The 25,665-nt window shown below is 36.5% G+C and overlaps 2 protein-coding genes across 4 annotated transcripts in view; one reads left to right on the plus strand and one right to left on the minus strand.

The window, feature by feature from the left end:
* The window catches only part of MOSPD2 (motile sperm domain containing 2), a 43,963-nt gene extending 39,175 nt beyond the window's left edge, over positions 1–4,788 (minus strand). For both annotated transcript variants that reach the window (XM_006911655.3, XM_006911656.3), the window contains exons 1-2: positions 4,627–4,788; positions 4,415–4,472 (exon numbers count right to left, since the gene is read on the minus strand). In XM_006911655.3, coding sequence (XP_006911717.1) covers positions 4,415–4,472; positions 4,627–4,653 — 85 coding nt within the window. In that variant the 5' untranslated portion in view covers positions 4,654–4,788. The remainder of the gene's footprint in view (positions 1–4,414; positions 4,473–4,626) is intronic.
* A 1,343-nt stretch (positions 4,789–6,131) lies between these two features.
* Positions 6,132–25,665, plus strand: part of FANCB (Fanconi anemia complementation group B) — a 24,024-nt gene continuing 4,490 nt past the window's right edge. The window contains exons 1-6 of one of the 2 annotated variants that reach the window (XM_015589124.2): positions 6,155–6,265; positions 6,457–6,554; positions 11,837–12,854; positions 17,065–17,217; positions 18,844–18,927; positions 23,776–23,904. In XM_015589124.2, coding sequence (XP_015444610.1) covers positions 11,907–12,854; positions 17,065–17,217; positions 18,844–18,927; positions 23,776–23,904 — 1,314 coding nt within the window. In that variant the 5' untranslated portion in view covers positions 6,155–6,265; positions 6,457–6,554; positions 11,837–11,906. Of the gene's footprint in view, positions 6,266–6,456; positions 6,555–11,836; positions 12,855–17,064; positions 17,218–18,843; positions 18,928–23,775; positions 23,905–25,665 lie in introns of both variants that reach the window. The other variant, XM_006911657.3, reaches the window with a different exon arrangement.

A 25,665-nucleotide genomic window follows, 5' to 3' on the forward strand; every position in this document is an offset into this window, starting at 1 on the left:
CATGTTTCATACATTTTGTACATATATTTCTAAATTAAAAAATAATAAACCAAGACAAAAAAAATTACGGGACTAGAACAAGTTATTGGATGAGAGAAAATTTAACAACAATGGAAGAAACCACAAAGCGGTAAGTTTGAATACATTCAAAAAATTAAAATGATATAAGAAAAGCCCAAACCAATTATAAAGTCATACTAATGAAAAAAAAAAAATTAAACTGCAAATGGACGTAAACATATGAAGAGTAGTTTATTTTCACTAGTAATCAAATGCAAACTAAAACAAAGAACCATCTGTTAAGAAATGATGACACTATGGCTAAGGCTGGGGTGACATTAACACTTTCATGAGTGCTAGCGCAACTTCTATAAAGGAGAGTTTAGCACACATATGAAATAAAGTGTCTTAAAAACACTATTAAAACTAGTCATTCTACTTTTAGACACAAGTCAAGGAAGTAATCTACTGCACCTAATATTGTATTAACAAAAAATTGAATCTAAATGTCCAAAAAGGGACATTTAAAAGAAAATTGTCTTTTATTTAGAGAACTAAATAGTAAATGGTAATATAAAATGTTGCTTACTTCATAAATATGAGGAAATAAGATCATGTCAGTAAAAAACAATGCAACACAAAATTACATACAAAATGGTCTTTTAACTATGTTTTTTTAAATGTACAGAAAAAAGACCAGAAAAACATCTATTGTTAGCAGAGCTATGTCTGGATGGTGAGCTTATGGGGGATTCTTCAGATGCTTTTGGTATCAGCCAAATTCATTTAAGTGTATTCATATACTAGTAAAGTCAGAAAACAAACCTGAAATAATAAAGCCCACAAAACTCTCAGTAGCTCTCCAAACTCACTAAAGCGCAAAGGCATCGCTTATGTGTCCCAGGCTCTCTACACTTCAGTGCCACTGTTCTTAGCCATGTGTGCTTACCCTCCCGAGGCTCCTCAAAGTGGACTTCCTACGGCTTCCTGAACATGCCCCCACACCTTCTCACTTCAGTGCTTTAGCTCACATTATCGGATCCGCCTGGATCACATTCTTCAATTGGACGAGTTCCACCATCTTCCAAAGTCCATGAGAAACACCATTTTATTCTGTGATTTTTTTTTCTAACTCTGTGCTAACCCAGCCGCCCCAACCATGTGCTTTTTCCTTGTCTTCGATGCTTACAGAAATGACTGTAGCACTTATTACTCTTGAAATAAGTTGCCTTATTTTAACAGTTCTGCTTTAAAGCCTCTACTAGATGCTAGTAGTTCAGGAAGGGGCTTTATCCTTCTTCAGCTCTTTCTCTAATATTGACACTCTTCTCCAGAATTAAGCACATACTATTTGAGGAACTGAATAAATTATTGTCACAAGGGATTAGTCTTGCTTTGGCCACAAGGAGGAAGAGAGAACAGGAAATGTTACTCATTTGAGACTCGGGATAAAATTTCTCACAGGAACGAGGAAAAAAAGGACCATTAATAATGCATGAAACAATAATAGACTTACATTTTATTCTTTTTGCCAGCTACAAATTTATCCATAATTGGTAACTTAATTTCTATGGAAACAAAAATGTGCTTGGAACTCCCAAGAATCTATCTCAAAGAAGTTTTTGGAGCAGAGCCAGCGCTTAAAGTGATATAATTGCAGATAGTATTTTCCTTTAGCAAAAACATCACGATTGCTTAAGTCTGCCTCAGCCTCTTCTGAAAGAAAATATTGTTAATGTGACAATAGAAAAGGTGAAATGAAAGAAACAGGGAAAGTGGATGTTCTAAACACCTGAGCTAAGTTTTCAAAAGTAAACTTGGAGAACATATAAATCGAAAATCCTTTTAATCACCTTCCTATTCTACGTTTATATGATGCTATATTTTAGGAAACAACTGAAACTTAAAGAGGAGAGAGTCTAAGGTTTTTATTTTTCTTTCCCACGCAAGTCTTTAAGTTAATATTTACAATGGCTGTGCAGATAACCCACCCACGTGCATTCACACATACCCAAGTGTGGATATTTAAAGACAAAACCCTCCCTATACTTAATGCCATACATTGCTCTACTTAGAAATAACGCTTGTCTTTGAGGCATATTGTGAGGGCTGTTCCTTGCTAGATTTTGGTGGGGGAGAGAAGCTGGTTAGGATAGCTCTTCAAACGAACTTAGACTAATCTCTGTATGTATATATTTGAGCAATGCTATATTCATCAATGAGTATGTATTGATGAGAACTGTGCTAGGTATACAGAGGTGAGTCTGACCTTGCCCTCAACGTCCACAGGTTGCCTCAGACCTATATATATTCTTCTGGAGGAAATGAACAATAAGTAAACAAATTAACAAGATAATTACAAGTTATGGTTAAGACCTGCAAAGGAGACAAAATAAACTAGATAGGGAAGCTATTTAATAAATCGGCAAAGGCCTCTCAAGACATTTAAACCGAGATAGAAAAGAAAAGGACCTGGCCATGAATACTACCTGGGCTAGAGCCTTCCAGACAGACAGAAATGGAAAGGTCCCGAGATGAAAACAGACTTTGTTTAAAGAATATAAAAGAGGCAGTGTGGCTGGTCATGTTTTGCAAACTGTGGGTCACATTTGTGGATTGTGATAACAATTTTGTGGGTCACTGCATCAGGTAGTCAGACACAGGTTTTCAAAATAAGTATTCTTTAACAAACTTTTGTTTCAGTTTTTTTGTATGCGTGTGTATTGGATTGCAACATAGTATATGTTTCTTACTGCCGGCAGTGATAAAATCTGTACTAAGTAAAGAAAGTAGGAACAGATGAGGATAGAGGAGGGGCGGGAAAAAACTAGGGCATGCATGGTCTTGTACTATAGGTCACCATAAAGAATTGGGATTTTTTTTTTTTCTAAAAGGAAGGTACTGAAGGGGTTCAAGCTGGGGAGTGACATGATCTAATTCATCAGGATTGTGCTGCCAAAGATTACTATAGTGAAATTCAGAAGACCTGAGCACCAGCCCTGGCCTCGCTACTAACCCCAGGGATTTTGGGAAAAATCAATGAATGTTTCTAACTTTTTTTCATTTTAAAAATAAGGTTGGAGCAAGATGACCTTTATCTTGTCTATTGCTACATTTCTACGACTATATTTTGATTCCTCGTTTGGGCATAAGTAAAAGACTACTGGGGAGACACCAGCTCATTAGGTCAAGTTCTAGGTTACTTAAAATATAAACTATGTAGCTATAAGAGTCACACTTGTATAGAAAGAAATTTTAGAATTATAGCTGGCTCCAGTAAAGAAATAGTACTAGAAATGAGATTTCTGGGCTGGAAGTGACTCAAGGGCTTTTGCGACTCGTGCAAAGTTAGGGATGTGAAGAAAATTGACAAGGAGAGATGAAAAGATTTCCTGACCTTGTTATTTGGAACAGATTTCCTTATTTTGGGTCATCAACCAGCATATAATCTAGGGAAGTTTAAAGTTGCAGGGAACCTCTGCTTAGCACTAAAGTCAAGCTTAACTCTTTTGACAGTAACCAAAATAATTCTTGAGGCTAAAGATTCATTGAGAGCCTACTGTATGCTAACCCCATGCTAGACAGTTTGATATACGCTTTCTCCTTCAATCCTCCTAATTATTCATATTTCACAGCTATGGAAACATGCTCAGAAAATACAAATAAGCTATTAAGTAGCAGGATCAGGATTAGAATAATATATACCAACAATTATTTTTAAAAAGTTACTGTATAAGAATTAAGTCATCAAATATTGGACAACTCAAGTATCTGTGACATCTGCAACCAGAATGTTCAAGCAATAAATCAATTCTGGACTCAGGTACTTTGCTAGGTACAGTGTAGGATGAAAAGATAAGAGCTTGATTTCCGGTCAAGATGGCAGAGTAAAATATTGTGTCAATTGTAATTGAAAATGATTTTTAAAAAGCTCCAGCACCGGAGGGCCTATTCTGTGGGTAGCATACTGAGTTGTATGATGTGGAATTAGGCAAAATATTCAAGGAATTTGGATCCCCAATTGAGTACACGAGAATAATCTTACGGCAATTTCCAGATTTATTTCCGAGATTGCTGCTGGTAAAAGGTTAGCAGAGGAACTGTTCGTTGGAAATTGTCACCAGTGCCATGGACTTAGAAAGTGTCCTCCAAGTTCCCTAAACTCGAGATGCTAGAAACTCACCGATTCCCAACTTACGTTAACCCTCTGGCAAGCAATGGACACATCACCTGCCCACTTGGAGCAGTGTGCATGTCATGTTACGAGAGGAAAATTTTGGAAACGTGCAAGGCATCGCCAATGTGAGAGTCGAAACAGTCCCTAACGCTTCCCACAGAGACACCCACAAACAGTCTAGCAAAGTTGAGGACGTTCATTGCACACCTGCCTTAACACCGAGAACGCGGTACCCACCTGTCACATACTCAGCTTCGAACCTCCGTCGGGTTTCAGAGATGAGCTTGGCTTTATTCTGGAAGGAAGACAAGAGAGGCTTAGACACCAAGTGCACCTTCCTGCTTTCCCTCAGCCCAGCCCACCTGAACCTGGGAGCTCAGCCCCCGGCCTGAGAGGATTCCGGGTCTGGGGAGGGGACCGGCAACGGTGCGGTGCGATCGACTCCTTACCTCCGCCATGGCCGCGGGCGTGGACATGATTGCCGTCGCTGTTACCACTTGCACAGCTGCCAGTCCCAATATCTCATCACGGGCCAGGCTGGCCCTGAGGTAGAGAGGGAAGAGCAGAGGTGGAGGCGGTCGCGTGATGCCGGAAGGCGGGCGGACGCGTTGCTGCGCCGCCCAATCCTATACAGCCGTCTGGGTCTGGAGGCGGGATCAGGCCCTCAACCTGGTTTTCCATTCGCTTCTTGTTCGGCTCCTCCCCTAACGTCCCCTGCACCGCGGGCCCACCCCCACCAGCGGTCGGATCGTAGGCGCTTCCCCCGCGGAACTCCACCCGAGCGATCTCCACCTGTCATCCGCTTTCACAACGTTTTCCGAAGGCTCCGCCTCCTCTGAGCTCAATGCGGCCTCCGGCCCGGCCCTCCCAGGATGCAGCGCGCTGGCGGGAGGTTTGGAGCCTCGGGACACTGCGCCCAGGTGGGCCGTTAGGAAAGTGGCAGCGGCAGGACGCGGGGTCCCGCGTGCCGAGGTAGGGCCAGCGTGTGTTCCTTTACCCAGCCTTAGCAAAGGGACAGCAGGGCTCCAGTTTCTCCCCTGTCCCGTAGTTGGGGGAGAGCGGGAAGGAAGCGGGCGTCCCGAGGCCTATGTCCATCATCCTGTGAAATATCTAGATTTTAACTAATTGACATACTCAGGGATATTTCGCTTGAAACTTCCTTTACCCCTGCAGCATCTTTCCCACTTGGAATGTGAGATACTTAACAAGGAGTATGTCTTTTAAGTATTTAGACAGAAACAATTATATAAAGTTAACAGATGTAAAACATCTTACATTATTAAGGTGATTGTTCTCAAAACAGGGGGCAGTTTTGCCTCCCAGGGCACATTTGGCAATGTCTGGAGACTTTTTTGTTGTCACAACCTGGCAGCAGCCTGCTACTGGTATCTGGTGGGTAGAAGCCGGGGATACTGCTAAACTCTACAATGCACAGGACAGCCTCACAATTTATCCAGTGCAAAATGTCAAAGTTGAGAAACATCGATTCATAACGTACTGGAAGCGCATTTTCTGGTTGTGGGTTAAAAAGTTGAAATCGTTTTTGCATTCAGTAATATTGCCTTTTAAAAATTGAAAGATACTCAAAACTACAAAGACATTGTAAGGAGAGCGGTCCTTATGCTTCCACCAGCCATAGTCAATCACGATTGACACTTGAGCGCCTTTGGCCTCAGACTTCTTTTTATGTTTACATTTTTATGGAGAAAAAATGGATATGTTGTTTAAAAATTTTTCGGGTGCATTCTTGATAGCTTTTTGCACAGGCATACCTACTTTTATTGTGCTTTGCTTTATTGTGCTTCACAGGTGCCGTGTTGGTTTTTTTTTTTTTTTTTACAAACTGAAGGCAAGACCTGTCACCAACAAAAAGATTACGGCTGGCTTTATTGTCATACTTCATTATGGTGTTCTGGAACCTACTTTTATTGTGCTTTGCTTTATTGTGCTTCACAGGTGCCGTGTTGGTTTTTTTTTTTTTTTTTTACAAACTGAAGGCAAGACCTGTCACCAACAAAAAGATTACGGCTGGCTTTATTGTCATACTTCATTATGGTGTTCTGGAACTGCACCCGCACTATCTCTGAGGTATGCTTGCATAGCTGGAATCTTCCTCTAAAGTCTCCCTACCCTGATTTCCATCCCCTTCTCTGGAATAAACAGTACTTACGGATGTGGCATGAATCTTTACAGCTTTGCTTTTTTTGGGAGGAGTGGGGGTGGGGGATGGGGTGGGCTGCCTGGGTTTGAATCCTGGCCCTGTCACTTCCTATCTGTAGGCCTCTGAGATGATCCTTAAATGCCATGCCTCAGTTTCCCCATCTATAGGATGAGATCATGGTGCATGTGGCACAAGTACGTCGTGAGGAATAAATGAGTGAGTCCAAGTTCCAACAGTACCTGGTACAGAGAAAGCACTTGAAATATAGCCATTGTAGATGAACAGAAAATATGTAATGTTTTATGTGTTCTGATTTACGTCAATAGTGTACTGCAGTATACGTTTTTCTGCAACTTAATTTTTCTCATTTTGTTTTTGAAATCTAGCCATGATGATATACATAGATCTAATTTATTCCTTTGAACTATGGTATGATATTCCATCTGTATTTATTCATTCCCCTATTGGTGTTCATTGAAGTTTTTACTATTTTTTTAATATTCCACATTACAGCATAGTGAACATTCTAGAGCGATGTCTTTGTGCATTATTATGTAGGATTATTTCTCTCGATTTATAACTAGAAATGAAATTGCCAGATATATGCATTTTCATTTACTGCCAAATTGCCTTCCACAGTCACCTCTCCCTTTAAGTGCTCATAATTATGTCCTAATCGATGGCTTGGCCTCCAGTCTCACCCCTGTCTGCAACACTGTCACCAGGATCTTTGTAATACAGAAGTATACTCTTATGATTGCTGTTTTTAAAATATTTCACTGGGTTATCATTGCTTAGAGAAAGTAAGAAGTCCTTAGTATGACTTAGAAAAACCTCCTTTAGCTTAATCTTTCCTACCTCTCTTAGTGGATCACCATTCCCCTACATTTACCTGCATTTCAGACAACGAGGCATTGTTAGAAAGGGGAAAAAGCAGACACTGATTCTGGGTAGGCCCCAACAAATGACTTCTAGTTATATAGGTAGAAAAAGATTTTAACAGTGGACCTATTCTATAGCCAAGTTAATTTACTTAGATAACAATGTCCTATGTGTTGAAAAAGGCACATCTATCAGTATTATGCTTGTAAGATTATGTTTAATATTAGGTGAAACTTTTAGTTAGCTATGTCTTAATTCAACCCCTTTTCCAAAGATATTTTGTATTAGTTGTAATCAGCGTGGTTTCTTAGAGACTTTTTTAGATTTCATCTGCAGATCATATATAGTGCACTTTTCGGATCTTCCTGAACCAGATCTTTAGTAACTTGAGGAGTTATGCAATTCACAGCACCCAAATGAATTCAGTAGCATTTAAAGAGAACATTGTTTATTTGTTTGTGAGGCTGGTGGAGAAGAGCGGATGAAGATGATATCATGTATTATTTTCTGGTTTGCTCACGTCTGTTTTCATTTTATGTATAAAGTATAGTCAACTTTGGTGTCTGGTAATATAAGAACAGGAAAAGCTCAAATTAATTATGTAGCATTTTATAAATACTCTGCTTTCACATCTCCCCTCCACCCCACTTCATTGCTGCAACGTGAGGTAAAATTTAACTGGTTTGAGTTACCTGTTTTTTCTGCAGCCACTGTTGTAAGGATATTAAAAAGTCAAATGACTTAAAATCCCAGTGCCCTGATAATCAGGGTTTGACTAATCAGGGCTTGTGTATATTGGTTTAAGAGCCTCTAAATTGAGCCTCAGTTTTATTTCCAGATTGTTTCTATTTAAAAAAATAAAATAAAACTACCACTTATTCCATAGGTTTAAAGGTTTATTTTATGAACATATGCTAAGAACATATGTAACCCTTAAAACAGATGTTGCATCAGTATAAAATAAAATAGATATACATGTATATCTGAATTTAATAAGCCTTGAGATTACAGAAAGTTTGAGGAAAAATTTATCTTCATAAATACAGTAATATATTAATCTAATTTTTAACTGTAAAGTGGCTCATTTAAATAACAGTGAAAATATACATGTTTTTGAAATAGTATTTAAAAACAAAAAATGACCTTTCATATAAAAGTCATTTGTGTTTTTAAATCTATTTGAGTCTAAGTACATGAAAATAAGTTTGCTTTCTGCTTAGAGCTCATGCTAAAAACATGTTGGGTTAGGGTTGAAGCAGGGCCTTGAATACCATGCTATACTTTATAGCAGTGGTTGGCAACATTTTACCTCTACATCATGCATATGTCAAATACACAGCATTTAGCATCTATCTTTCCAAGTAGTAACTGAAGGATCATAGGCCTGTCGAGAAGGGCAATGTGTGTGTGCACGGTTTTAGAATGAAGAGGCAATTACCAGATCAAGTTTGTGTTTTAGAACAACTGAGGCAGCATAAATAAACTGATGTGTTGGAGGCGAGAGAGACTAGAGGAAGAGCAAGCCTGAAGCTTTTATTTTACCTCAGCCTAAGTGAGAGATGAAAGCCTGAACTATGGTCATGGCAATGGGAACAGAGAGCTGGAAGATGAATATTTCTAAGTTAAGGAGCTAGTTGAAAGCATTAAGGGAGCAGAATGCAAGGGACCAGATTTTCCTAAGTTCTAACTGTCAGGATGCAACATAACATACTGTAAAGGTTAGGAAAGGGAGAGGTTCTACTGACCTTTTAGCAATCAGATTCTCCTTGCTTCTGTCACACTCAACATTGGTGAACCAGAGCATTGTGTTGATTAAACATTAGTTGTGACATTTAATATTAAAATAACAAAATCCTTTACCAGACAGAAGTTAATTTTGGTAGTTTTTATTATTATTAAGAAATCTGCACAACTTTTTTGAGTAGGTAGCAAAAAGCAATGTGTTCTTAGATCTTTGTCTCAATATATCATTTTATGCTCTTCCTTTTTCAGAAATCTTCTAAGAAGCCTGACATGTCTCTGGGAAATTTGAAATACAGAAATTATTATTCATACATTTTGATGTAATATAACTAATATGTTTATTTCCTTCAAAGTAAAAGGTTCATAAGTAGAAGCCACACCTTTGATTTACCTAACTTTACTGCGGAAGCTGAATCTACTTTGTGTGTCCTAGATCTTTGACATTAATCGCCTAACAACAAAGCAGTAAGCCAGTGACTTCTGCTAATTTATGTTATGATACAATATCACCAGTTACTTCAGGTCATAGGTTTCATGAAATTCTCAAAAAGCATATCATCAGTTTAATTTTAAAAAATGCCATAGAAGAAAGTATTTATTTCTGCATAACAAATTACTCCCAAACTTAGCAGCTTAAAGCAACAAACATTTATGATCTCAAAATTTCTGAGGATTAAGATTTTGGGAACAGCTTTGCTGGGTGGTTCTGGCTCATGATCTCTCCAAGGGGCCAAGTCATCTACAGGCTTGGCTAGAGCTAGAGGATCTGACCCCAAGAAGGCTCACCCACATAGCTATTGGCAAGAGGCCTCAGTCCCTCACTGTCTTTTGGCAGGAAGCCACAGTTCCTGGCTATGTGCACATCTCTACACAGCTGCTCGAGGGTCTTAATGATATAGCAGGTGGCTTTCCCCAGTGGAGGTGATTAAAGGAAGAGGTCAACTAGGAAGCCATGGTACTCTATGACCCAGTCTTTCAAGTCATGCACTGTCATTTCTGCCACATTCTATTGGCTAGAAGTAAGTCATAATGACCAGACCTCACTCAAGGAGATAATTAAATGCCAGTTCTTGATGGAAAGAGTTTCAAAGAATTTGTGAACGTTTTAAGACCACAAGTAATGTGTTTGGAAATAAGATGTGGCATCTCCAATTTGAAAGTAGATGCTGACTAGTCTACTTTTAAGTAAAATTGCCTCCAAATCAAAATCATTTCTTTAAAATGCAACTTACATTAACTTAAACTTATAAATCATGGTTCAGTGATACTTTTTTTCTAATTGGGCTATTGGTAGGTGTTTATAATCAAAGAACAAAACCTAAGCCTTTAGAGTTTGCTTCTCATTCAGCAGAGGAAAACAATATTATTTACTTGTAAATAACCTGATTTTCATTTATTTCTGAAATAGTTGAATTTCCTGGTGTAATGATCCACAGGTAGGAGAAAAGAGAATATGAGTTAGAATTGTTGATAGTGGAGAGGGACCTTTCAGCATTCACAAACTGTTATGTATGCAACCATTCTTCTGACGTTTCTAAGGTTAGGTACTATATAAACCAGAGCCAGCCATAATGGTGATGATGATGGTGATAATGATGATGATGACGACGATAATGATAGTAGCTAACCTTTATCGAGCACTTTCTGTGTGCCAGGTCCTAGTTCAAGTGAGCTATATTAGTTAATTCCTTGTGAGCTAGATACTGTTACATAGATGTGGATGAGAGGTACAAAGGGGTTCAGTCACTTGCTCTAAGTCATCCGCATAGTAAAAGGCAGACTCAGCATTCACGTGTCTGGCTAAGCCTTCAACAACTGTTAAAGGAGAGACTCAGCAAATATAGCCACCGAATAAAGAGATCAACATCTTTTTCTTGTATGTTCAGTGAGGAGGGTGTTTCTTCGCTCTTTGTTCTACTTTACTAATTCTCTCGTTGCCTTTCTTATAACCAGTGTTCCGAATAAGGGAATGCATGCCAGGACAGTGTGGTCGTTACAGTGTAGGCTCAGGAATCAGGGGGCCCCTCTTCCAAACCTAGTGGTATTGCAGATTAGTGTTGTCACCTGGGAAAATTTTCTGAGTTTTGTTCAAATAAGGTTTTGTTTAAAAGATGAGGTAATAAAAATTCTTACTTCAAAAGAATAGTAGTAAGCATTAAATGAAATAATGCATGTATTGTACCTGGCATATAATAAGCATAAATAATTGATAGCTATTTCATTTTGTGTTCATTGCAGTGGTATGATATTACTAATCCTCTATTTTTTCTTTGAATAACAATAGCGACTTACTTAGGTTGTAAAACTGCATTGTTCTTTCAAAGTAAGATTTAAGATTTGTTACTTGTACAGAGATTTTTTTCAAGCCATGTTATAGCATCTCCCGTTTTCCTTTCTGGGTCTTCACTTCGGTCGTAGTCTGACTTAGCTCCTCTTTCTGGGAAGCAGGGAACCTGTGCCTGGGCTCTGGGAGGGGTCTAACTCGAATCACTGTCATTGTAAAGAAAATGGGGGAACCAGGTTGGGTCAGTAGGTTTGAGAGACAGAAGTGGAACCCTTAAGAAATTCCCTGAGCCAGAAAGAATGTCTGCAGTCACTTTAATAGTGCACCTAACAGCTTTCCATAGTTGCTGTTAACACATTCAGTTATCGTTCGTGATGTGGTTGTTTGCATTCTTTGCAAACTGTTTAAGGGCTATACAGAAATAATACTTGGGATATGTTTTTTTAATAGGTGTGACATTAAGATAGCATAAAAAGCGTAAAAATGTTAACCTTATAAAATTTATAGTTACCCATTTAATGATTCTCTTAACAAAAACGTGTTTTCAACTCTCCCTACTTGATGGCAGTTTTCCTCATTTCATTTTTAGGTTTAAAATCATCGAATGGAATCAATTTGCATTCGAAAATTGGACCAACACAAAGACTTGACATTGTGGAATGACCAGCAAACAAGCAATGTCATCTAAAGAACAAGAAAGGCTCCTGTGTTGTAATGGGGAAGTCCTTGTTTTTCGATTGTCTAAAGGGAGTTTCTCACATAAAGGGCCTGCAGAGATACCAGTATTACATGTCAGAAGAATGGTATTTGACAGAGGAACAAGAACATTTGTTCAGAAGTCCACTGGATTCTTTAGCATAAAGGAAGAAAACTCTTATTTAAAAATTTTGTGTTGCGACTGTGTGTCGGATTTCAGAACTGGAATGAACCTCCCTTATATTGTGATACAGTGCAATGAAAAGAATAATGTTTTCAAATATTTTCTACTATTTCTTCACAGTACCAATAAATTTGAAAAGCGTTTGAGTTTTAGACTAGGCCATGAGTTGAAGGATGGCATAAGGGTCTTTAACGGCCCTTTAATTTTATGGAAACATGTCAAAACATTCTTCTATATCTCTTCCCAAACTGACAAAGTTATCACTCTGTCCTTTAACTTTTCTTCTATTGAGTGGGTAGGGGAGATTGGAAATCTAGGTGTGGTTTTATTAGGACAAAAGAAATGTTGTTTATCTGAGGAAGAATGCACCCCAAAGCCTTCAAAATCAGATTACGCATTTTGGAATACCAAGTTTTGTGTATACTCCCTTGAAAGTGAAGAATTAATAAGTGATACATACATTATCCCTCCTGCTTATAGCAGTGTGATAACTTGTGTGCATGTCTGTGCAACTGACATTGTCAACAGCCAGCTAAGAATGTCTCTGATTGCCCTTACTCGAAAAGACCAGCTGATTTCATTCCAAAATGGCACTCCTAAAAGTGTGTGCCAGCTGCCGTTTGCAGATCCTCGTGCAGTTCAACTTATGGATTCAGGCGGAGACCTCTTTTTCCTTGTATCCTTTAGGTCCAGTGAAGTTTGTGCTGTTTGGGAAAAGAACTTTCAGGTACAGTACTTATAAGTACACTCAGTTGGTATAGTCTTAGACCTATTAAACGTTCTTGCACGTCCTAGGGTTCACCTGGAGGGGTCTCATTAGCCACATGAATTTTTAGTGCTGCACTTATAAGAAAATTATATATATTACATTATTTTTTCTTAAAGTTATCTACTACCTGACAAAGGTTTTGCATTGCCATTTTTGACTTATAAAAAGCTTTTGAGTTGTTTGGAAATATATAACTATAGTTATTATATATTTGTCTTTTAATTTATCTCAATTTTTATTATTGTAATGACTAGGTGTGTATTTTTACTTAGAATATGATTATTAGTAGTTTGACTTCATAAGCCTTAGGAAACTCAAATCAGTTCAACTTTTTAAAAGTTGGTAATTTTCTATTTCAACTTAAAATGAAATCTAGAGGAATTCCTTGAAATATATCATTGTGTCTTAAGAAGACAAATAATTGTTCTCCAGAGACAAGTGGTAACTATTAATTTTTCTAAAAACTATTGCTTAGAGAATTTTGTTATATTTTGAAACTCAGAGTTGTCCTTAACAGCAGTTACATTTTATCCACATATACAGTAGTTGCATCTTTTAGTGTAATTTAGTGTAAGGTTCGGAAATTACTTTAAAATACTGGTATTGAGTGTTCGATAACAGGTTAAAAGTGCAGAAAACAAATAGGAAGTTGGAGGTTTGTAACTGGGTATATCCACCAATAATATTTCTCTGACCCCAATGTTTTGGTAATACTACATCCTCTGGTCATTCAGTCATGGGATGTCAGTGTTTATAATTCAAGATAAATAATCATTACCTGTCAGAAATGTCTCTTCCAAAAGTAGTTTTTTAGTACATTAGTACATCATACAACTTTTTAAGTTCTTGTGCTACTTTAAAAAAAAGCAGATACTTTGTGTGCTCTATCTATTTTAATTAGAAGCTCTCAATTAAAATTTCTATCATATATTATCACTTCAATAGGGAACATTGATAAATATTTTAGAAAGTTTGAGAGGCATTTTTTTTAATGTGAATCATTGCTTTGTGTATGGGTGTTTGTGCGTGTGTGTGTGGAAATGTCAGGTAGAAATTGTATTTTATCAGGCTTTGCCTTGTAAATTACTTTTATATTAATAGGGGTTATAGAACCATATTCAACCTCTCTAACACATAGAGGATTTAAATACTCAAAAGGAAAATACTTTGAAAACTATCTTTTATTTTGAAAGCAATCTTTTAAAAGCACATTGTACTTTTATTTGAAAGTTATTTGGAAGGTAATATTTTCTGTCTTTTTTCTTTTCTTTTCAACAAATGGTTGGGGGAAACATCTGATATAGCCTATAATCCTTATTGGGATCAGGGTAGCGGAAAGAACACACTTAACCTGAGTTTGAATCCCACCTGAGCCAATTACTAGTGTTACCTTATTTGTGAACTCATTTTCCATCTTTATGAAATTGAAATCGTCCTGCCTCTAGGCAGGATGTTATTAAATGAAATGACATTGTAAAGTACTTGGCACATAGGAGAAGCTCAGTATGTGTTAGCTATTATTATATTAGACAAGGGCTAAGGCTGACGTCAGAGACACGAACCTACCCAAGGTCCCTTATTCACCTGGATAAGGAAAAACAACTCCTCTGTGCCTCGTTAATTCTGTGGACTATAGTCCTCTCTCCCTTGAAGTGGGTTGCCTACTTGGACACTGTAGAGCCCTGCCACTAACACATTACCCACACCAGGAGACTATGTCACTCTCTGTAAGTGGGCCTGTAACTGTTGGCCTCCCCGCCTTGAAATTGTGTCCTGGAGTTCTTTATGGTGGACCACCATCCTTTCCACATGTTACTTACCTGAGTCCCTACTGTCATACCCCTTAAACTACCTCTCCAGGGATTCTGTACTTCTAAACTCTTCTCAAATGCCCTGTAATGAAAGCTCTGGAGTTACACCTTGATATCTGCCAAGTTAAGTGCTTCTAAGTTGCAACAGTAACCTTGACACTCTTGGAGTTTTGCAGCTCCTGCCTCTATCTTGGTGTTGCATTTATACTAACCTAGTTTTAAAAAATTGGATATAGCTTAGGGTAAGACATTTGATTACTTTTTTAAAAAAAGGAATGAAGGCTAAGAATCTACAAATAAAGGGAGAGGAGAGTAAGGGAAGTAATTGTATTTGAGCGAATACACGTAGTTTAGCAGTTAGACAAAAGTAAATATAGCAGGTTTTACAGTTGAATGGAACATACACTCTCAAGGGAAAAAATATTCTAACTGAGTTCTGAGAGGAATCTACTGTTTGTGGTATTATGTAAGAGGTTTTGAATAATAAAATGACTACATTATTGGAAAATAAAATGATGTCTGTGGTAGCAGTTTTCCCCCAAAATGGAGTTAAAAAACACCAGTCTTTCTTTGGGTTAGCTATGGATTTATCCAACTACCCTTTACCTACCTCATTCCATAAAGGAATTAAGGCAGCCTTACAAAGATAGGTTAAATACAAACAAGCATAAATTAGATCAAGTAATGAAAATCAAGGTTAGTGTGTCCTCAGAACAGCCCTCCTGGGTACAATGTTTTATAGGACTTGAAACAGCTGAGTCTAGAGAAATGCTTGAATAGCTTTTCTTAGGCTTTCTCTCTTGAGCAGAAATTGTCGGCAAGTTTTGGCAAGATTCTATGTAGCAGGCATTTTAAAATTGAGATCATTGTCAGATATACCTGAATCAGATATTGGTGTGTTATACAAAGAGGTCAACATGTTTTAGAGGTGTTCTGTCTGATATGGTAGCCACTAGCCAAGTGTGGTTATTCAACATTTAAAATTTGGCTAGTCTGAACTAGAAAGTGCGAGAAATGTCAAATACACACCAGATTTCAAAGACTTAGTAAAAAATGAAAGTGAAGTATCTCAGTAATTTTTATTGATTATATTGAATTGAAGCGATAATGGATAGATTGGGTTAATAAATAAAACATAAGTTACTTTTACCTTTTTCTTTTCACTGCTTCTAGAGAATTTTCTTGTATTGGCTACTGGAAAATTTAAAAAATATATATATATGCTTTGCACTTGTGGCTTGCCTATATTTTTTTTGGACAGCATCGTCCTAGAGCTATAGATTGCAGATGTATATGTGCTTTCATGAGTGCACAGCTCAATGGCGTTTGCATGCTGAGCACATTCTTATTACCATCTCTTCGTATAGTTCATTATACTCCGTGATACTCACAGGGGATTGGGAGGAAGAGAGTATATGGGTTTACAAATAAGCTGCTTCCCTGCATAAGTGAAAAATCACTGCTTTGGAAATTATTCTTAGAGGGGAAAGATTGATATTTGGTTATATAGATTGAGGAGTCTTACTTATAGTCTTGCTCTAAGGCAAACCACCCTCCTTTATCACCTAGATGATGTATCTGTGCTTCTGGGATTCTGAGTGGGAGTTTTATCTTTTTTGCCTGAGAGGGAAGGGTTATCTATCTGATCCTCATGGTTGGTTTTCCGGAGGATTTATAGACCTTTAAGTTGTCTTCTATTTTAATCTTGGGGTCTCACGTTCTAGTATAAATTGGTCAGATCGTTTCATTAGGCGAGGATGGTTCTAGGTGCCCCACTATTAAGATCCTTCCCCTTTTGTGGCCCTGATAACAGCTATGTTCTCCCCAACCAGGATTTAGGATATTAAGTTCGTGTTGACTCTTAAAGGTATTCTGCTTTGAGAGCTCTTAAAATGTATACTAGTACCTTCTATTTACCTAATGCAACTGAATTCCTTGTCTGATCATAAATACATATCCACCAAAGCTGCGGGAGTGAGAGCCATCCTTAAATTAACCGTGTTAGAGAAAGAAGCTTTACTGGAGTTACTCATGAGAAATGTTAGAATTTCCAAAATATTTAGTCATGAGAAGTATTAGAACTTATAAATTATAATACAATTTGAAGATAGAAATCAACTACATTACAATTCCTGGACAAACACTGATGAAATATTAAATTTTAAGTAACTTGCTATTTATAAAGTTAGAACTCCTTATATTTTCTGATCCCTCGGTATGTTTTTTAGATTTTAGTGTTTATACTACCATTTCTCATTGTTTATAAGATTGAAGGTAACGAGGTACAGCTACATGCAACAGAAGAATTTCACAACTGATTTTTTTCCTTCTCTATTCCTTCTTTACCACTCTTTCAGGTTGCTGCAAAATGGGAAAAAATTAGCTCAGTGCTAATAGATGACTTTGTTGGAACTGGAACTGATCAAGTACTGCTGCTTTTTAAGGACTCTTTAGATTCAGATTGCCTGAGTTCATTTAAAATAACAGATCTTGACAACATGAACTATTCAGTAAGTTCTGTTTACTTTTTATACATTAAGAACGATTTTAGAAAATCCGAGTGCTTTAAAGCTTTTAACCACTGTTTAAATATTTGTGATTTCATACTTAAACTTTTTGAACTTAAATATACATGGATTGAATCTTTTAAAAATGCAGTCACATGCCTCAATGATAGGGATTCGTACTGAGAAATGCATCCTTAGGTGATTCTTTCATCGTGCGAATGTCATACAGTGCACTCACACAAACCCAGATGGTCTAGCCTACTACATACCCAGGCTACGTGGACTAACCTATTGCTCCCAGCCTCCAAGTCTGTACAGCATGTTACTGTACTGAATACTTTGGCCAGTTGTAACACAATTTTAAGTATTTGTGTATCTAAACATATCTAAACGTAGAAAAGGTACAGTAAAAATAGGGTATAAAAGATAAAAAAAATATGGTATACCTATTAGGGCACTTACTATGAATGGAGCTTGCAGGACTGGGAGTTGCTCTGGGTGAGTCAGTGAGTGAGGGTGAGTGAATGTGAAGGCCTCGGACATGACTGTACATTACTGCTGACTTTATAAAAACTGTACACTTAAGCTACACTAAATGTATCAAATAACATGAGATTAAATCAAGCCCAAGAGAAAATGATGCTATCAAGAGACGAGGCAAACTTGAAATCTGTGCGGCTGCTGCTCATATAATATGACACAGTATTTTATAGCAAACTTGTCTTTATAAGTAGAAAGAGTGGACCCTGAAATAACGATTAAAATCTAGTATAGTAAATACATAAACCAGTAACAGTCATTTATTATCATCATCAAGTATTATGTACTTTACATAATTATATGTTCTATACTTTTACACTATTGGCAGCGTAGTAGGTTTGTTTATGTCAGCATCACCACAAACACATGAGTAATGCATTGTGCTACGATGTTATGATAGGTCCAACATCACTAGGCAGTGGGAAATTTTCAGGTCCATTGTAGTCTTATGGGACCACAGTTGTATACGTGTCTGTCGCTGACTGAAATGTCATTTAGTGCATGACTGTATGCATTGAATCTCCTTTCAACAGATGTTATTCAAATTGACAATGCTTTTGAATATAGTATATCTGGTTGTCACCGAAGTGATGAGTACTGAAAATTAACTTATTGTTGCTTCTGCAAATCGTTTTCTATCAACAAACAATGTTGGATTGATTAAGGAATAAAATGAAATGAAACTGCTGTATTAAAACAGGCAACAGTTCATAATATTTTAAGATCTTGGGCATAAGGGAAATAATACCCCTGAAATTTCAGATCTATGTAAAATGCTTCTGAGCCTCAGTTGTTTTCATTAGTAAACTGAGGATAATTCTTATTTCCTCTAGTTACAGGGTTTTAGGATTTTATAAAAATCTAGTAAGCTGATACTTTTTGAAGCAGTATATAAATGTTACATGGGCGGTAATAGTGGTATGATTTGCGTTAGTTACAAGATGGGGAAAATATATATTGTCTTTTATGTAATAGATGTAACATGGAGAACAGCCCTTGGGCTGCATAAACTTTAATTGTATATTGTTAATCTGAAGAATTTTCAATTTGTTTCAACATTTCAGTTTTAGTGTATTTTTTATTTATTAGAGCGAAACACCGGATTGTAATGAAGATGACTTATTTGAAGACAAACAAGATAAGCTGGTTCCAGCTCTGGAAAGAAGAGTGAAAGTTAGTGTCTATGTTTGCTTTTTGCTTTTGCTTTTGCTTTTTTGCATTAGTGCTATTTTAAATGAAGGAAAGAACATTGAAAGAAAGGTCCTTAAAGTGTGAGCAACTCAGTGATTGGAGAAAAAATGGTATTTAAAGGATCTTTTTACCTTTTTCGTAGCTCTGTAAAAACTATTATGACATTACTCATAAATGCGTCATCTGAAACTGATGCCTTTTTGTAGTAAGATTGTGTAAATTTAATAAGCCTCAGATAAAATATAGGAAGCTCACTTTTGAAAACACATTCTTTCTGGTCTATAACATTGGTATCCCACAGTATGACTTTTAAAGGAGCAGCAAATATGATGATTCATAACATATTCCAGACTTGAACAGTTTACCCTCAGGTTTTTCATACAGCGCTCTCTAAAAGACAGTTTTTGGTTTTTTCCTAATGTACAAAGGTAACCACATTCCCTGTAAAATACTGAGACCAGGCAAGGAAATATTAAACTATAAAAAGAAACTAACAATCGTCTTTGATTCCGCTACTGAGATATAACCAATTTTAAACATTTGGCACAATAAATGTGATTATAAGCTGTGCGTACTTTTGTAACCTGCCTTTTTTCATTCATAAAAATTTCAAATATTCAGAAAAGTTCAAAGACTAGTACAGTGATATCTGTAGTCTCCACATAGATTCAACTATTGTTATGTTTTTAAAAATCATATTTGTGTCATCTGTTTGTGCTTGTGTACATGTACATTTTTGCAGAATCATTTGGAAGTTGCAAATATTATGTTTCACTCTTAGGTATTTTAGCAAGAATCTCCTAAAAGTAAGGACGTTCTCCTATGTAACCACAATGACATCATTGTACTTAGGAAATTAATAATAATCCCTTAATCTTATTTACTATCCAGTTCATATTTAGATGCCTTTAACTGCCACAAAAATGTTTTTGTACAGCTACTTTTTTCAAGGATCCATTCAAAGTTTATACTTGCATTTGATTATTATATCTCATTGGTGTTTTTATTTCAAATAATGCCCTCTCCCTTATTTTTTAAATGGCACTTATGAGGAGGCTAGGCCACTTGTCCCTCCTTTTGGATTTGTCTGATTCCTGGTGGTATCATTTAACTTTTTTGTCTATCCCTGGAAAATTTCTTCTGTTAAAGGCCAGATAGTAAATGTTTATACTTTGCAGGACCTTTTATACTTATTCTGCAGCTATTTTAATTATTAAAGTGAATTCACTAAGTAACTATTGAACACGTACTGGATATGAATGTGAACAGCAAGTAACTAAAATATCATAGTGGACATAGAACCATAAAGGAAAAGATTGATTACATTGAAAACTTTTATACTCTGAACAAAGTAAAATAAATAAAAAAATTATGTATAAGGAAATTATAACACATGCCAAAGGATTCATTTTCATAATATAAATATGCATTCTGAAACAATATTTTTGAGAATGTAAGGTGGCCCAACCCCCTCAGAGGGAAACTTGTTACAGCTACTAAAATATGAATTGCACACACATTTGTTTTTACTCTTGCAGTTTCACTTATAGAAATCTGTTCTGCGGATATACTTGCACATGTAAGCAATATTGATTATACAGGAACATTTATGTAGTACTTATAAATAGCAAAATCAGCCAGAATTGAAATATCCATAATTAGGAGTAGAGTAAATAAATTATGCTATCCCTGAACCATGAAATACTATGCTGTTGTCAAAAAGAATAAGGTAGATCTTTATACCTATTTAGAAATGATGCCAAAATAATTTAATTTACGGAAGCATGACTTTCAGAAATCCCACTTCTGGTAATATGTCACCTAATTTATTTGGACCAACTCTCTTGATAAAGCAACTTAAAATGATAGTTAAAATATGTTTTTAAAATCTTAAATGCTTCAAAAAGCTGAAAATATAAGAAAAAATTATCAGGCCAAACTCCTAAACAGTGGAACCCAGAGAAATAAGTAGAATACTGATGCTACTCTTGGCCCAGGAGCATGTATATTTAACCTAAAACAGTAGTGTTCTGGGTACCTGGCAGAAACAAATGTAAAATCCTCTCTCAAAACACAAATTTACCCTAGGCCTCATATAAATCTCACAAATAATTTTTCAAGGAAAATGACCCACTTACAGAATAACCAAGCACATAAAGAAACAAAAGCTTTATGGATAATTATTCATAGAAAATAAACAGCATTTCTATAAACTAAAAATACATTGAAATTTAAAAATCCCTAATTCAACAGATGAATTTAACAGTTGACTGAAAGAGATGTAGAGGGAATTAGCAAATCAGACTACATTAGAAAAATTATCCAGAAGGTAGCACAGAAGCAATGAAGGAAAATATGAAAGGAACATAGAAGTTGGAGACACTGGAAGTAGGGAATAAAAAATAGTCGAGTGTCCATTTTGTCTCAGGTATCCGTTTGTTATCACTAGCTCTTAATGTGAATAAAAATATTTCCAAGTGTTAGAAGGCCTTTTAGAGATGAACAAGTCTGTTCTCACCCATTTTACATGTGAGGAAACAAATGGAGAGGAAGAAAGGTTAAGTTACTTGCAGAGGAATAACTAGAGTCCATTTCACTGTTCTTTCCACCATGCAGTTTGTTGTCCAACAACTCAGTTGTTGGAGGGGAAATGGGGAGACCAGGACTTCGGAGAAACTCGTGCGCATGTGCAGAAACGTTCACAGCGGCATTGTTTGTAATACTTCACAGCTGGATGTAACCCAGGTGTCCATCCACAGCAGACTGGAGAACTAAACTGGGATATAGTCATATGATGGAATACCATAGAGCAGCGGTCCCCAACCTTTTTGGCCCCAGGGACCGGTGTTCCTATGAGAATCTCATGCCTGATGACCTGAGGTGGAGCTGAGGCTGTGATGCTAGGGCTGGGGAGTGGCTGCAGATATAGATGAAGCTTCACCACTCACCTGCTGTGCGGCCCGGTTCTTAACAGGCCACAGACCAGTACCCGTCCACAGCCCAGGGGTTGGGGACCCCTGCTATAGAGCAATGAAAGGCATGAACTACAGCTACGAGTGACAAATGGATGACTCTAAAACCTAATACATACAGAATGATTCCATTTATAAAAAATTCAGAAGCAAAACAAAAAACTAAATATTTTTTAGAAGTTCATATAATGATGGTAAAATTATGAAGACAAACAAGGAAGTTATCTTATTAAAGGCCAGGGTAGTGTTGCCTCTAGTGGAGAAAGAGGTTTGTGATTGGGGAGTGCTTCTTTTGACTCGGGTGTGGTTCCATGGGTATCTACTGCATTGTTAGCCCATAAACTGTTGTATTATGCACCCTTCTGCATGCCTGAGTTCACAATTAAGGGGGAAAGAGCAAGGCTTGGTATTATGCTCCTGTATTTGGTTTTGTGTGAGTTTTGTTTGTATGTTTGTTGGAAGGACAAGGAATGCATTCCTTAACATATACTTGGAAAAATTCTGGAGAGGTAAGCAATCTGTTGTCTGTGTAGATGAGATTGAGGGTCTAGGAGGGGAAGGTGAGATATATTTGTACATTAATTCAGTTTCTTACCACGTGCTCATTTTCGTAGTTTTATAACAAAACTTCATAACATACACTACTTAAATGATCTGGAAATTCACTATTTAGTCCTAGAGTAGGAGGTATCTTGAGAGGAGTAGGGAAGAGAGAACACAGATCATTTCTGAGGGGGTTCTCATTTTCAGTCTACCCACATATTCTTCTCTTCACTACCTACCCCTTCAGCAGTCTCAGATTTGCTCCACCTCCGATGGGCATATGTCCCTTCCTGTAAATTATGACTTACTGAGCAAATAAATGATGGAGTGTGAATGATGTGGAGCCCACAGAACTGGGTCAACATGTGAAGTTTTAAAATATTAGCTAGACACTTTACATACTTTGTGCAATTAGGTAAAATATGATTCCATCTTAACTCTCTAACTTCTATTCATTGATAAAAAGAAAAATAATTTACTTGCCTTAAATGTAATTTAAAAGAAAGGAATTCAAAAAAAAACAGGGTGCATTTTTTTTCAATCTAGAAAAACATATTAAAATCTGGGTTAATATTTAAAGAATCTCAGATATTCATCTGAAATGAAACAGGTTCAATGAAGTGACTCTAAATTTTTAGTAGCAAAATGTATTTCATGAATGTTTCATTCTTAGTACTGAAATCTATCTGGTACAATAAAAGGAACGGATTATTCTCTGCCCTGTTCAGACTCTCCCCACCGCCACTGCCCCCCGCCCCCCGCCCGCGCCCTAGTAGTTAATTAAGAGTAAATCCTAGCACTGAGTTTATTAGGAAAAAAAAAACTTGTGACAGTTCGGAGGCCATTATATGTTATTTTAAAAATATTGCTATAAAGATTATAGGAACAGTATTTCAAATAGTATCAAGTTAAAAGTGACCATTTCTATTTATAATGATGTCTTTATTTTTTTGAAGCAGAAATTATTTGAACAACGAGCAAAACACCTTTCTTATGGGTGTAGGAGTATTGATAGCCTTTGATTTTTATTCATATTGATCGATTACTTAACTCAGCGATGTAACAGATGCTAATACATTTCCCTTCTCTCAATTTGATACGTAAGATCTATTGCAGTTACTTGCCATGTTATTTTTTTTTGCAATTAGAGACTTAAAATATATAAATAAAATAGTTTTGCTCTGAGAAATATTCTCTGCTTTTCTATAGAAAAATGAATTAAGCAGATTTGGAGAAAGTACTTCCTGAATTAATGGTATGTCAGGTTTCATTTGAAATTATTTCTCTGACAATGATTTTTCTTTCTGCTTTACAGGTTGGATTGGCTTCTATTCAGGAATTACAGCAGCATCTCTTACTTAAGGAAAAAATTATTTTAAAATCCTCCAAAGCTTTTATGAACCTGGTTCAAGGGAAAGAAGATAGTACATCAAGTGCAGAGGAGGTAAAGTTAATCATGTGATGATTTTACCATTTTATGAATTGAAAGCTACTGAAGAGTTACTAAATTGGAGTATTGGAATATATTAGCAGATACTCAATAGATCAAGAAGCAAAGTGGCAGGGATTATAATGGTGGGCTTTTATGACATTCAAAGGTATTTGATTAAGAAGCCAATATTTTACCAATTTGCAAATTATTCTTATTCTGTAATATGTTAGAATGTCAGTTATCAGGAACCTTGAGGAGTAAGTCTTTTGGTTTAAAGAAGATTTAACTAAACATTATTATTTGTATAGTTTGAATAGAAATTGCTCCTAAGTGAATTATATATTTTTCGACGTCTTAAACTGAGCATTGTTTAACTGTACATTGATGATGACAGAATTTTATCATTAATATAGCAGTTGTTTTTTTAATCTCCCGCACAGTTAAAATTTAAGGATATTTATTCTTACTAGTTAATGTCCCTAAATTAGTCTGATTTTTTATTCCTTATGTCTGCTTTTTATAAATTTACTCTCATTTTCCTTGTGGTTTACCATCATAAAAACCTCTTCAGGTACCTTGCAGTTATTTATGTCAGTCCAGTAATGTAGAAAGTTAACAAAAACTGCTTTGACGTCATAAAAAATTGTATGTACATTAGTTCCATGCTGAGAAAGACAGCACAGCAAAATTATAGATAAACCATGAAAAGCTGGACAGAGAGAAACAATGTGGCATTTTATTTCCTCGAGTCCCTTTAGTGCTTAGCTCTGACTTCCTTCCAGATTGACCATTCTTATAATGGTCTATGCCTTGTGTCTGTGTTTCAGTCTTAGTTATATGAAGAGTTTGCCCAAAATCTGATTCCGTGCATATAAGAAACATAAAAGCACATCATGTTGCATTTCTGTACTACTGTTTGAATTTCCTGGGAAACTTCATGAAAGTCATTGTTAAAAGTCCCCCCATTTCCCTTCCTTATTTCACCCCAGTGATTTTGCCGGTATTAGTAAAGGGGAAGAAATGTTTAGAAATTAATGCATTCAAACCACCATGTACAGGACACCATTTTGGCCTTTTAGATGGTTAATTTTAAAAGTAATCCTGACAGGCAGTAAAAATTTGTGCAGGTTTTGGAGGAATAATCTGCCTCACATCTACCAGTGGAATCATCAGGTCCTAGGGATGTGAATGCTTAGTCTACTAGACTGTACATGCCCTTCCTTATCTTTCTTCAGTAATTACCGCTTAAAGGAGCCGATCATATATGTGGGCCCTGGAACCTGTCTGCTTTGGTTCAAATCTCAGCTATGCCCCTTGCTAGCTGTGTGACCTAGGGCAAGGTACTAAACTTCCTTATCTGGAAAATGTAGATAATGATATTAGCTACCCAGTGTATTAGGGTTATTGTGAAGATTGAATAAATCCATACATGAATGACATTTAGAATAGTAACTGACATGTAGTAAGCATTCAATCAGGGTTGTATATTATTATTATTATTATTATTACTACTCCTAATCTTTTTCCTCTGACTATTTATTCTTATTATAAAACCATATGCATGTGGAAATGAGTGAGTGTGGTCTGGAGTTTAAGAATAAAATTTTAGCAATAAATTGATCAGCAGTCCAAAGATAATTTAATCAGTTTTATTAGTACAAACGTTTACAGTTGAAGGTTTAGTGTAAGTCACTGTTAAGATAAAAATTTGAATGTTTTCAGCATGCCCGGGGGACATATTGTCAGATAAATTTTCAAAATGGACTGTAGGTT

This window comes from Pteropus alecto, unplaced genomic scaffold (genome assembly GCF_000325575.1).
Source record: "Pteropus alecto unplaced genomic scaffold, ASM32557v1 scaffold23, whole genome shotgun sequence".
Classification (NCBI taxonomy): Eukaryota; Metazoa; Chordata; class Mammalia; order Chiroptera; family Pteropodidae; genus Pteropus; species Pteropus alecto.